The sequence below is a fragment of the Caretta caretta genome, chromosome 3, assembly GCF_965140235.1.
Source record: "Caretta caretta isolate rCarCar2 chromosome 3, rCarCar1.hap1, whole genome shotgun sequence".
NCBI lineage: Eukaryota > Metazoa > Chordata > Testudines > Cheloniidae > Caretta > Caretta caretta.
Window position 1 is genome coordinate 199,888,496 of NC_134208.1, and position 13,287 is coordinate 199,901,782.

General features: G+C 43.3%; 1 protein-coding gene across 1 annotated transcript in view; it reads right to left on the minus strand.

Annotated features, from left to right (window-relative positions):
- Positions 1–13,287, minus strand: part of SPTLC3 (serine palmitoyltransferase long chain base subunit 3) — a 127,187-nt gene that overhangs the window by 42,769 nt on the left and 71,131 nt on the right. Inside the window, exon 6 of the mRNA XM_048846266.2 lies at positions 10,622–10,715. Within this exon, the coding sequence (XP_048702223.1) occupies positions 10,622–10,715 (94 nt within the window). The remainder of the gene's footprint in view (positions 1–10,621; positions 10,716–13,287) is intronic.

The window sequence follows — 13,287 nt, forward strand, 5'->3', positions numbered from 1 at the left end:
TTTGATAGTTTTACACCCATGAAAACAGTCCTGTGTGTCTGTGTTTGCAGGTCGGTGGCTGGGAGTAGATAATGATACCTTACAAACACGGCTGGCATGTTTTATATTAACTAATGCCACATTTTCAGCAATAAATCTTGAATGCGGTGTTATTCTTTTAGCATTACGACATCTAATCTTGATCTTTATATTTCTAAGAAAATACAACCCTTCCACTTTACGAAGATGCACCTTCCGTCTATACCAATGTATTTTAAACTATGCAGAGTAAATGAACCGTATTTGTGCACCTCGTCCTTACACCAGCTTGAACTGTGGACCCTTACTCAGTATGTACTCCATGAGTAGTCCCATTGACTCAATAGCGAAAGGTATTATCCAGCATCACTAAGTATATCCCGCTCTAGCCTTTAGCAAAGTTGGCACTTCCTCATGAACTCTGATGTACACTGAGCTGAGAGTGGTTTGTCAATTTATAAGGTATGACATACTTCTTATAAACTGAACTTTTTTTATTTGGCCGTTCAAGAGGAGTTGGAGAAAACCAAATTACATTCGTAATGTAGTGGTACCATTAGTACCTTCTTTGCCACTATGAAAGATCCCTGTGGGTCCCCTCAATGCAGCCAATCACTGGCTGTATTTGCTGCCCTCTAAATGGAGGTTAGAGATAATACAAGGTTCTTCAACATAAAGAGCAAGAGGTTAATGAAACAAATTGACCCAGTGTTAGGAGAGGAGTACGAATCAGATGGATCTCGGAAAAGATTATTCAGCCCCCCCCCCAGTCTTGTCTTTTGCAAGCCCCAAAGAAGATGAATTGCTTCACTTAAAAACAAAACCTTCCATTAGTCAGAGGTGGTTAGTAAAGGCAGGACAATAAAATAATACTCCAACAATGAGAGTAACTATTGCTAGTGCAACCTGATGTTAGTTTCTCAGGAACATTCCTGTCCTACTACTTTGAACCAATAGGTGGTCCAATCTGCAAAGCCCAGGGCATCTGTATAGACAGAACACATCTGCTACTGCAAATATTCAAGGAAGAAACAAACCTGTTGTTTCCCTTTGTGGATTTGTGGCTCTGTCTCTGGGCACTGGCCATTTCACTACCACGTCTCCAACATGACCAATCCCCCCCTCTCCACTTTCTAGCATGATCCCAATACAATGCTGCTCCATGGCACAAAGAAGGATTGCAGTCTCCCTGTATGGAATATCCCTTGGCTTGCAGTCTCACACAGAAAAACTATGTTTTCTTGAGTCTTCTGAAGGTCTTGCATACCAGCGGAGAGCGTTCCCAATTTGCCACTTAGGGTGCAGGCAAATTGTGGTAACAGTTGCTCACCGGGCTGAGTTCTTAGATTGTGATTGTTGCCCCGTGGGGAATAATGCAATGTGTAGACAGCACAGTTGTCCACTAGATGGCAATCAAGTAAATAAATTCTCCTGATGTTTCTAAACTGATTTGCTTAGCAGCTATTCAGAGCACTCATTTGAAGCCCCACCAGAACAGCCAAGTGCTTTGCATATTTAGTAAGTGGAAGTTTTTATTCCATTCTGCCTTATCCTATATCCAAACAAACCAAATCATTTAAGCTGAGGGGGGAGCAAAGACTTTCTCAAGGCTGGTGTCTGACTATCATTAGCATTTGTGAGGTAAAAGGACTCCAAGTGGGGCTAACAGAATACGTAACTGGCTGCAGGACATCAGCCTGACAACAAGGGGGCAGATTTTCAAAGACACAGAGGGGAACTTAGGCACCCAATTCCAAAAGAAAATCAATGGGGGTTGGCCTGATGCCTCTTTGTGCCTTTGAAAATCTCCCCCAAAGTATACAGGTTCTTTTGGTTTAGGAACCTATGCTGTTAAACTGGACTAGTGCTGGAATCTGTCTTTGGAAAAGGCCGTTTCCCCAAGCTCATGAGCTGGAGTTAAGGTTGGAAGGTCTGGTTGTCCTAACACTCACGGGGTTCGAGGGGGAGTGCGGAGAAGAGGGTTAGCAATCACTTGGGTGTGTCCGCTCTAGTGAAGAGGTTGATTGCAGTGTTAGGGGAGATTCTTTCTAAAGCCTTGATCCTGCCAACCCTCACACTTGTGCTCAACTTTGCTCAACACATGTGAGTAATCCCTCTCAAGTCAAAGTTAAGCACTAGCGTAAATGCTTGCAGAATCAGGGCTTAATCTATGTACCCCACACCTGTCACTGCAGTTGTAAGTCTATTTCAGAGCATGGGAGGCTGTGAAGAAAAAAAAAACATTTAGTTGCCCTGTATTTTAGAATGTTTGTTTATTGCATCATAGCATTGAAGGAGCTTATGTTTTAATCTTCTTATGCCTGCAAGCCTTTAGTCCATAAAGGTGTTACATGTGGAAATGAACTTAATTGCCCCCTTTTCCTCTGCATCTGTTTAGGACATAGTGATCCAGAAGCGGGGGTGGGGGGGTGAGTCTAATACTGCCACCTTCAAAAACAGAACAGTTGCCACACGGACTATGGTTCCCCACACTGATCCACGCAAAAGTTGATAGGCGCTTTGGGTGCACAAGGTTGGAACTTTTTAGAGAGCAGGGCCTTTTGAGGGCATTTGCCCACCCCTATGGCCTCACCTGTGGATGTGTAAGATGATGGAGCCCCAGTTGCCATTCGTTTCCTGCTGTTATATCTAATCTATGGTTAGGGCTTGGCTACACTTGCGAGTTACAGCGCAATAAAGGAGCCCTGGACGCACTAGCTCACTACCCGCCCACACTGGCAAGGCACGTAGAGCGCTCTGACTCCGCGGCTACAGCGCTGCTGGTACTCCACCTCGGCGAGTGGAATAACATTTGCTGTACCTTGGCTACAATGCCCGGGCGTCAGTGTGAATGAAGTGTTGCATTACTGCGCTCTGATTGGCCTCTGGAAACGTCCCATAATCCCCTTAAGTCAAGTGGCCACTCTTGTCATTGTTTGGAATCGGCTGTAGGAATGCGGCTGTGACCTTTGAAAGCTCCGTTTCTGACAGCCGGCTGCTTATCTGCTCCGAGACAAAGCAGCCATTAGTGTGGAATGCTGTGCGTGAGAGAGAGAGGTGGGGGAGTGAGAGGGGTCTGCTGCTGTCTGAACTCACAAGACAGCATGCTGACATTCTCTCAGCCTCTCAAAAACCCACTCTCTCTCCCCCGACATATACACAACACACTCCCTGTCATGCTCCACCCCTCCCATTTGAAAAGCACATTGCAGTCACTTGGATGCTGGGATAGCTGCCCATAATGCAATGCTCCCAATGCCACTGCAAGTGCTGCAAATGTGACCACGCCAGTTCGCTTGAAGCTGTCAGTGTGGACAGACTGCAGCGCTTTCCCTACTGTGCTCTACGAAGGCTGGTTTAACTCAAAGAGCTCTACATCTGCAAGTGTAGCCATGCCCCAAGGCTGTGAGACAGTGGCGAAAGGAGGAGGTGAGGAGTGTGGGGCCGTGCAGGCAATCAGAACCACAGTTACTGTGGTAAGTAACCATTTTATCTTCTTTGAGTGTTGTTTGCATGGATCCCCACTGGTGGCAATTAACAAGCACTCCCCAGGCGCTGAGGAGGTGATCTGGGGAGCCTTATGTCTTGTCTACACATGGAGATATTCCAGAAAAGATAAAGTGGATTAAGCTAAACAGAAACTGTTTAGGATCTTTAGGTGCTATGTCAAAGGAAAGAATAATAAACATTAGGATGGCTTTCCTGAACTGAGCTTCTGATCTAGAGGCTGAGTCTCTCCCTATAGGTTAGGATGGAACTCTAGGTGGCAGCTTTACACAAAGCATTGTTGGAGACTTTTCAGGCGTAAAACGTTGTCAGTTCATAACTATGTGGGGCTGAAACTTGGAACACGTTAGTCAAATCCTGGTACACTTTATAAATAACCCCCAGACCACCCCCAAAAAGACACAGGCTTTTTTCCTTTTGTGTTCTCTACCTCCTACACTATAATTTTCTATTTCCCCTCCCTCCAATTTCTCTCTCTAACGCACACATTTTGCGATTTTAAAATTTATCACCTTAATATTTTCCTACCTCTCTCTCTTGCACTTTCCTGCATCCCAGCTACATCTCTACACACAGAGCCTGGAAATTTTGCCAGACACCTAATAGCCACAGTTCCCAGAATCTTCCTGGGGGCTGCATTTTTTTGCACCAGGCTCTAACTAGTAGTTGTCTGATAAATACAAAATCTCCCCAGACTAGCTCTGGCTCCTGCAAGGGAGAACTAGTATTCTCCCTTCCCATTTTCACCTCCCACACAATATCCTCTAGGATTCTGCAGTGGAGCTCTACTTCTTCTGCAGCTTTCTCCCTCCAGCTTTCCGGCTGCTGCAAAGGAGTCTCTCTTTCCTGGCGATGCTGTCTTGCCCCAGACTCTGTTTTCGAGTCTTCCTCATGAATGAGTAATTCTAGTGCCCATCTTTGCTTCTGCTTGTAGTTCCCCAAAGCAGTGCCAAAGAGAAAATTGATTGTCAGATGTTTGTCATCGTAACTACTGCCCGTAGGGTTCTGAATAGCAGTTTTCACTTGGCTGAGGGCTGTGAGCTCTGGGACAGCTTTAAGTAGCAAAGTCCTTGGAGTCCACCCCCAGACAGCATTGCATTATTTACCCTTGGTTGGTACTTGGAAGGTGAACTTACAACCATAAGGGCTAGTACTCTTCTCTCTTCCCCCCCCCCCAAAAGCATTGATTCTGTGACAGTTAAGGGTGCTCACTCAGGAACACTTCCTGCTCACACTTGGCAAGTCACATGGATTTTTCAAGTGGGTGAGTGCAGACACAGCATGGCAGAAAGAAGATATACCAGAAAGTTACCAGGTTTCAGAGTAGCAGCCGTGTTAGTCTGTATCCGCAAAAAGAAAAGGAGGACTTGTGGCACCTTAGAGACTAACACATTTATTTGAGCATAAGCTTTCGTGAGCTCACGAAAGCTATGTGTTAGTCTCTAAGGTGCCACAAGTCCTCCCTTTCTTTTTGAAGAAAGTTACCACAATCTTTTTTCTGTGACAATGTCTGCGTGTGTCATAAGAAAACAGGAATTGCCAGACTGGATCAGATCCATAGGCCGTCTAGCCCAGTATCCTGGCTCTCTGACAGTGGCCAGCACCAGATGCTTCAAAGGAAGGTTCAAGAAACTCCACAGTAGGTTGGGGGTGGGCGGGGGTAACGGGCCTCCAGATGAAGGTCTCGTCCTGATCTCTAATTGTTAGAGGCTGGCTTATATCCTGAAGCATGAAGTTTTATATCCCTTCCAAAATTTATGTTAGTATCAACTATTATACCTCTGGATATTCTTGTTAGCCACTGCAATGGAACATGTCCCCCTCAACTTTTCATTACCTGGTTGATATACTGGGGCTACTGCTGGTGGGCTAGTAGTACTGATAAGAAACCAGATAAAGACAAGGCTCCATCCAATGGTTTCTGGAGATTTTAACAATGTATCAGTTAAACCTGTTATAGGACTGGACCAGAGGCACCACCGGTGGGAATTTTCCAATTCTCTAGGTTGTGCGTATGTGTCTGAAAATAAGTCTGTAAATTAAAATAGAAGGGGAAGGGATTGTGTAGCATCAGCCAAAAGTTTGCAAGTCATCCACACATGTCTTGTGATGCATTTAAATCCAGCCAGATTTGGAGTCTCTCTCACCCTCTCTCTCTTGTTGTGACATTTAGATTTCACTTTGTCAGAATTACTCCATCTGAGTTTTGAAAGCATTTTATACTTCTTTAATTGTGGAATTAGAGAGAAAACATGGCTTTGTCAATAGACAGGATCTTTTGGATGCCTCCTACTATTTTATTTGGGGGAGGAGGGGGATCAATGTCCTAGCTTGCTGCACTATTTGTACAATGCTAATCTTGATGGATAGGGTGGTTACTGAATACACCTTGCACATGTTTTCCCTATAGTAATTCAGGAAGTATGTGGCCCAGAAAACTTTCTGTTGATTCATGAAAGTGTAGTGTAAGTATGCCCCTTCATTCTGATAACCATTTCCAGCAGCCAACAAAAACATAACAGCAACACGCTATTCGCCCCTTGCCCTTCTCTCCAATGTATCTCGTATACACGTACAATCAGAGAAGTCAGAGTAAAAGTAAATGAGATCTAAACAGTTTAATCAAGGCTGTTACACTCCACGTAAAAGGAGAATGAACTAGACAGTGGGGAGCAGTCACTTTCTCCAACAATTAACAACACCTTCCTCATTCCCATTTAGGCACGCTTTGAAAATGTCATTCACAAGGCTGCCAACCAATCTGGTTTTGTTCTGGCAACAAACAATACAGAAGGAATGTTTTCGTCACTAGTTGAGTATTATGTGGCACAAAGGTCTTTGACTTTTCATACTATGTTTACAATGCTGTAATACCAGGTTAAACACTATGCTGGTGAAACTGGCGCAGCTCCAGGGAACGGTGCCAGTTTACATCAGCAGAGAATTTGACTCCATTCTCATGTTTAATAAGTGACTTTTTTATTGTGCCGTGTTACGACCCATTGCTGTTTGCCTTCCCGGCTGACCTTATCTTTAGAGCTCTCACAACTTCTTATCTGGATTCAATTCTGCTCTTTGCCCCCTCCTTACCATGGATGGGGACCAGCAGAAGGTCCTTGACACGGTGACATCCTCCAACTGAGGGCAAGTACCAGACCCCTTTCAGAGGGCTGTTTGCTCCCCTCATCAGCCATGACACAAACCAGTTCCCATTCCCTGCAGGGAATGAGTATCGCCTACCTCCTGCTGAGGTTGTGGGAAAGTGATTTAAAAAAAAAAAAGACAAAATCACTTTACAATTTTAGAGTCAAATTAATGCTCATGAAATCCTCTGCACAGACTGTACCAGATGCAGTTTCCTGTTTATACAATACAACACAGGGAAGCTTCCCCATATAACCAGCAATGTGACTCGGACAACGGGTAGATCAGTTGACCTATTTCCACTAAATGTGAGAATGAAAGCACAAGTCTAACATTTGGCTTACGTGTGGCCATGAGCTTAGCAGTTCAAACATCAAGGCCCTGACCCAGCAAAGCACTTAAGCATGTGCGTAACTGTAAACAAATGAGTAGTTTCATTACAGTCAATCGGACTATTCATATACTTCAAGCTATGCACATGCTTAAGAGCTTTGCAGTTTTGAAGTGGAAGGCTGGTATGTCTAGACAAACTGGAACAATAGGTTTAAATACGTGAAAAAGACTAAGTTTCTGAGGCAGTTAAATGAAGAACAATTTAGATTACTAAAGGCTTGTCCATACTTAAAATATTACAGTGCCACAACTGTGCTGCAGTTGTGGCTCAGTGTAAACACTACCTACACCAAAGGAAGGGCTTCTCCAATCAGTGTAGGTAATCCACTTCCCAAGAACTGGTAGTTAGGTTGACTGAAGGATTCTTCTGTCGACCTACTACTGTCTACACTGGGGGTTAGGTCAGTATATCTACATCTCTCAAGGGTGTCGATTTTTTATACCCCTGAGAGACATAGCTAAACCATTGTAAATTCCTAGTATAGTGTGGATCTCTTGGGCAAGGCATTCCCTGTATACACATAACAAATGTAAGGATGTTGGAGTAGCCAGCTACAATGCTACTGTCCTCTGACACAGTCCATTTTGCAAAGTAGATAGCACCTAAACATATTTTTAAAATGATGTCAAAGCCCTGGACACGCTATTTTTAAAATTCACTTAAGTCCCATTTACAAAGCAAACCACAACTTGCTACAAGACAACTGCATCCCAAATGGGTTTACAGTGTAGACGGGGCCTTCACAAAGGGGATTCTGTCTGTCCGGCTGGACGTGTGCCAATTGGCTGCCACACTGTCCAGCCATGCTGCATTTCAGTAATGTGCCAAATGTACCGCTGTGGAAGCCGCTTGGATGAAGAAGTATTCCATATGTGTAAAACTACTATGAATAGTTATTGGATGGCGAAAGTCAGTTGGCAGGTAGGTTCTGGATTTGATTTATGAAAATCTGTTCACAAGAACACTCCAAAATAGCAGCTTTATAGCAAGGGTATTTAATCTATATGGCTTCCTATGCGGGGGTGGGTTGGGGGTTGAAGATCAGAAACTTAAAGTACACAGAGTTTTACAAAATGTTCCCACTGCTTCACAATGAAAAGGGTCCTCTAGGTACAATTCAGGTTAAGGTCCAGGCAGAATGGGGTTAACTGAGAAACTATATATAATGCTTCAAAAGGTTCCCACCGTTTCATAATGATAAGCATTGTCTTACTGTAATTCTGGTTAAGGCGATAAGGCTCAAAATGGTTAAACTAGCCAGCTTTTAAAGAAAACTAGACTGGCTTTGGCAAATCAGATCCGTAATCTAGGGAACAATGGGTTACATAGAAAGAACCTGATGAGCTTTCAGTGGTGTTTGCTGAGGTGCTTAAGGGAATTACCTAATTTTCCATCTGCAGTTTGGTGTTTGTGGAACTAGTTAGCTATTGCTGTTAGTTTTGCTCCACATTCTTTACAGAGAATATCAGCTCTGATGTATCATAAACCCCCAACAGCAGGCTGATTAGATGTTAGCTCACTGGGGGAAGGGAGGAGAAAGTGTATGACGGCTCCTTGACAAGTGATCGGGTGAGGAGGGGGTATTAATTTATCAACATATGGGTCAAAAATCAAAGTGGTATCTTCAACATTCTTTTAGGAACTGTGATCTGAATCATATTCCCTGAATGGATCTCTTCTTTCAAGTGCTATGGGAAATAGCACAAAATAATCAGGGGCTGAATGTGGAGATGGTGTTGGGGGTGGGGGTGGGGAGTTGAGAGCCAGTGGGTTTTGGTGGTTAGAGGTCATCCTTCAAAATGTCATGCAGCAGGAAAAGTATGACTGGGATAAGTTACTGAGTAGAGCACAGTGCAAATCTAAGGAAGAGGTCAGAGATCAAGAGAGACAGAAGTATAAAAATACGGCCTCCTATGTCTAAATCTCTAAGGTTGGATCACTGAGTGTTAGTAAGCACATCAGATGGTAAATTTATAAATAGTTACTTTTGTAAAAATGTTTTGAATCAGGCTTATTCATCAGGCTAATAATCAGGCTTATTAATCAGGTTATGGAATTGCTTCTTGGCCAATTAAAATTACGCGAATAATGATGCTTATAATTATAGTGCACCTTTCATGGTATGTTTTTATAAAACATATACATAATTAAATGACTTCACTCACCTCTGGGATGGGGCAAAGTAGTAACTGATTACACAGTACCTGTACATGGCATGACTCAGAACAGTGGAGAATAGCAACTGAAAGTGAAGGGGGTATTTAGGTAGACAATGTGCAGTAACTGTGTTATAATTTTTACAACAGCAGTTTGCAAGTATAGCAAGTATCGCAAATGCCACAGCAGCATTAATTAAGTAAAAGGCAGTGTTGTCAATGTTTTAAAAGACCATGTAACAGGATGACTGGCCCTTTAAAGGGAGATGGGTCCAGCCCCGTCTGTGATACACTTGACTCACCTGCCCAGGTGGAGAAAATGAGCAAAGTCACCTGACAGGCAAGTCATATAGCTAAATCGGGCCTTCTGAGGGGAGAAATACAACAGAAGCCTATGGACAGCCAAAGAGAGAGAAGGAAAGACCCAGGCAGAAAGCCCTGGGAGTTGATGCTCAGCAGAAAGCAGGGAGAGGTTGAAATGAGCAGAAGGACCACATGAATTGCTCCACACAGAAAGACTCTCCTAGCTCCTATGCAGAAGGCCTGGGGATGCATGCCTACAGGGAGCAGAAGCTAGCTAGGGAAGCTGGAGTGTGGTGGGCAAGTCTGCTAGAGCAAAATCTCAGCAGGGACAGGCCTAAGAACCCTACACCAAGGACTGTGAGCCAGCTAGGATGTTGGATGGGAGTTCTTATGTCTCCTTTGTTAATAAAGCTAAGACACAAGAAGGAGTGTTACTTGACACATGAAAGCCTATGTTGAAGTTACTGGGGAGTGACTAGCCTGAAGCCAGACCAGTAGGTGGTACTGATACAGACCTCTGTGTAACAACTGAGTTATAATGTAGCATTAGTATCAGTCTTGTCCTAAAATCCTATTTTGGTGAAGTCAGTATGTGGGCAGATGCTTATATCCCAGCTTTCTGGATCCTTGAAAAAACCTGCCAGAAATTTAGGGTGGGATTTTCAAAAGTGCTCTGCATTAGCTTAAGTCTGCTCCCACTGACTTCAGTGGTAACAGAGTTAGGCCAGCGCTGAGCACTTCTGAAACACCGTAGACTTTTGTACTGATTTTCTGTTGCAATTGTAAATAAATGTTTCCAGAACTGTACGGAATAACAGCAACATGCCAAACCAGAAGGGTGGTTATGGTGAGAAATATTTTTGAAAATTTAAGCTCCAACATGGCACTGGTCACGGTCATGGTCTTTTATCAGCTGCAAACTGTCATTGTATGCATTTCATTTTTATCCCTCCAAAATTAGAAATCATATATAGCTTTGAGAGGCTAATGCCCCACCCGTTATCAAATATTCTCAAATAAGTGATGGCAAAATTTGTATAAGCAGTTTCGTCTGGTTGGAACATCTCTGCCACCAAACATCTCCAGCATCAATACTCACTGTTGTGTTTGAAGATTTTAATGGTAGCACCGGAAAGTCTTGCACCAAGAACAAGAGAAGTGTGGTTCAACTCATCACTTAAAATGAGGCAACCCTGTGGAGAAGGCTCACAATAAGTATACACATAAACCTTTAGAATATTCACAAGTTAATGCGAGTGAATAGATCACATATTACCGACCAAACTGCAATGCTTAAATGTGAATTGGAAAATTTCTTAAGTCTTGGGGTATTTGGACCCAATATTCTGTTTCAGGGACATATATAAATCTTGGGGACAGATTCCTGAATATTCCAAGGTGGTGAAAGGAGGCCAGATACTGTCCATACGTAGCCAGCGGTGAATTACGCTGGTGGAGGGGAGCTCCTTGCTGTTTTAAACCCAGTGAACCTGGCTCCTGCGACTACTGCTTCCTTTCCTCAGTGAGTTGTGGGCAGAGTGCAGCTCCATTGATCCTCCTCTGCTGTAAGATCCCATAAGGACCATATGTCAGTGAGGTAAGTAAGTGTAACATTTTGGAGCTGGAGCCAGCATACTGGTCTTACAGAATCACGAGCTGAAACTGGCTAGTTGCATCATACCTGTACTGTATCTCAGTGGTGCTTGGGCACGGGGGAGATCTGTCTGTCTGTCTCTTTCACTCACACACACTTTATCTTTAGTAACTTTTACAGTCACTAATTCCATCAGTTAAGAACTCATTTACCTTTTAAAAATCCTCAATGAAATGCATGAAAAATTAATATTGCATATTAATTATATTAGCAAAAGCCAGATTCAAACTGGAACCTTATCTTGCCCCGGGTTTAATCCTAAGCATTATGCTGTGGTCTTTTGTTACATGACCACAATGCAATGCATCATTTTGCAAATACAGGCTAACTAAGTAGAGGCGGAGAAATATTTCACACGTGGATAGGCTAAAATCTACCTTGAGCTATGCACGTGGAACTCACTCTGAAATAATAGGAATTGTGCGTATGTATCTGGAGGTCAGGATGAAGCTACTACATTAAATTATGGAGGTAAATTAAATGAGAAGTCTCCATAATAGAGGGCAATAATTCAACATCAAGAACACTCACTTACCCTGCTGTAATTGTGGTTCTTCAAGATGTTGTAATCAGTGTGGATCTCACTCCCCATGCACATGAGCTCTGAATCTTTTGCTTGGCAGGGACCAGCAGGGCCACACGTTGAGCCCCCTCATAGTTCTGTGCAAAAGCATAAAGGGTGGAATGGCGCAGACATTGGCCCTCAGTTCCCTCTCAACTCAAAGCCCATGTCAGCTGAGGACTCCGAAAGGGGTGGAGGGCGGGTCATGAGATCCACACTGACTACAACATCTCGAAAAAACACATTTAACATAGGGTAAGTAACTATTCTTTCTTCGAGTATTTGTGGATCCCACTGTAGGAGAAGGCAAGCAATTTCTTCTACCAGAAGGATGGCATGAGAAGCATTAGCTACAACATTTGAATAGAGATCGGAGCACAGCTTTCCCAAATTTCATATCTGATCTGGTAGCCAAGTCCAGCAACATCTGATCTGGCAGCCAAGTGAATGGGTTTCTCTATGTAGCAGTCAGAACTGCATTGGCCAGTAGGGGCTAAAATGATGAGACTCATCTGATCCCATCTTACTTTGACGATCACTCTGGGATTGTTGAGAAGGTGTAAAAGCGACCATGGGTTCATTGTAGAAGGGAGACATCTGGTGAAAATCCTGGATTCATGTCTCCCCTGGAATAGAAGTTCAGGCACTTTGCAACATCTTGGGTGGCGAACAAATCTCTTAACAGAGTGCCACTCTGGAGAAATACTGAGTTGACGGTGGGTCTCATTTCTTTCCAATCTATGCCAGGTACATCCGTAACATGTGGTCTGGCAAAGGATTCCAAGCTCATGGGATGCATGCGCACCTACAGTGGGATCCACACTGACACATACTTGAAGAATACTACTAGAGATTCTGCTCCTTCCTTCCCAGACAGTACCTCTGAGTATCCCAAGACTGTAACATGAAGCTCAGATTCCACAAATGAGGAACATCATTTTCCCATTATTGTGTCCCTGCATTGTACCCCAAATTTCCCTCCATTAGACTATTGGAGAAAGTTTTTTTTAAATGATATCAATTTCAATAAAATATATTTTTCACAAATATGACGGTTATTTTGCCCTAGAAAATAGTTCTCTCCCTTCTCAGGTGCTCCAGGCACTTTGCTTTCAACCTCATGGTTCACAAGACCCTTAGCATTAATGTTCAAACATACACTACACTCTGGGATATCAACAATCAGCTCCAAGAAGGATGCAATCTGTTGTTTCACAATCATGTCTAACTCAAGTGAAGTTACAAATTTCCCTAACAGTCCAAACATACTGTGGTTCATCAAGTCATTATTGGACCAACCTTCTGTAGGATAGTCTAAACTTTGTGCTTGTGTTTATTGACAGCTTTCTTGCAATGTTGGTCTGAGATTTATGTAATATCAATATTGAGCCCCCTACAAAACATTTCTCATTTCCCAAAACCTAGCCCAATTCTCTTCTCATTTCAGTTTTATGCTGGTGTGGCTCCACCAACATCAATTGCTTTACACCTAGGTAAGCAGGAGGAGAATCCGTTCCACTATTTAATTCTTACAACAGCTCTCCGAGAT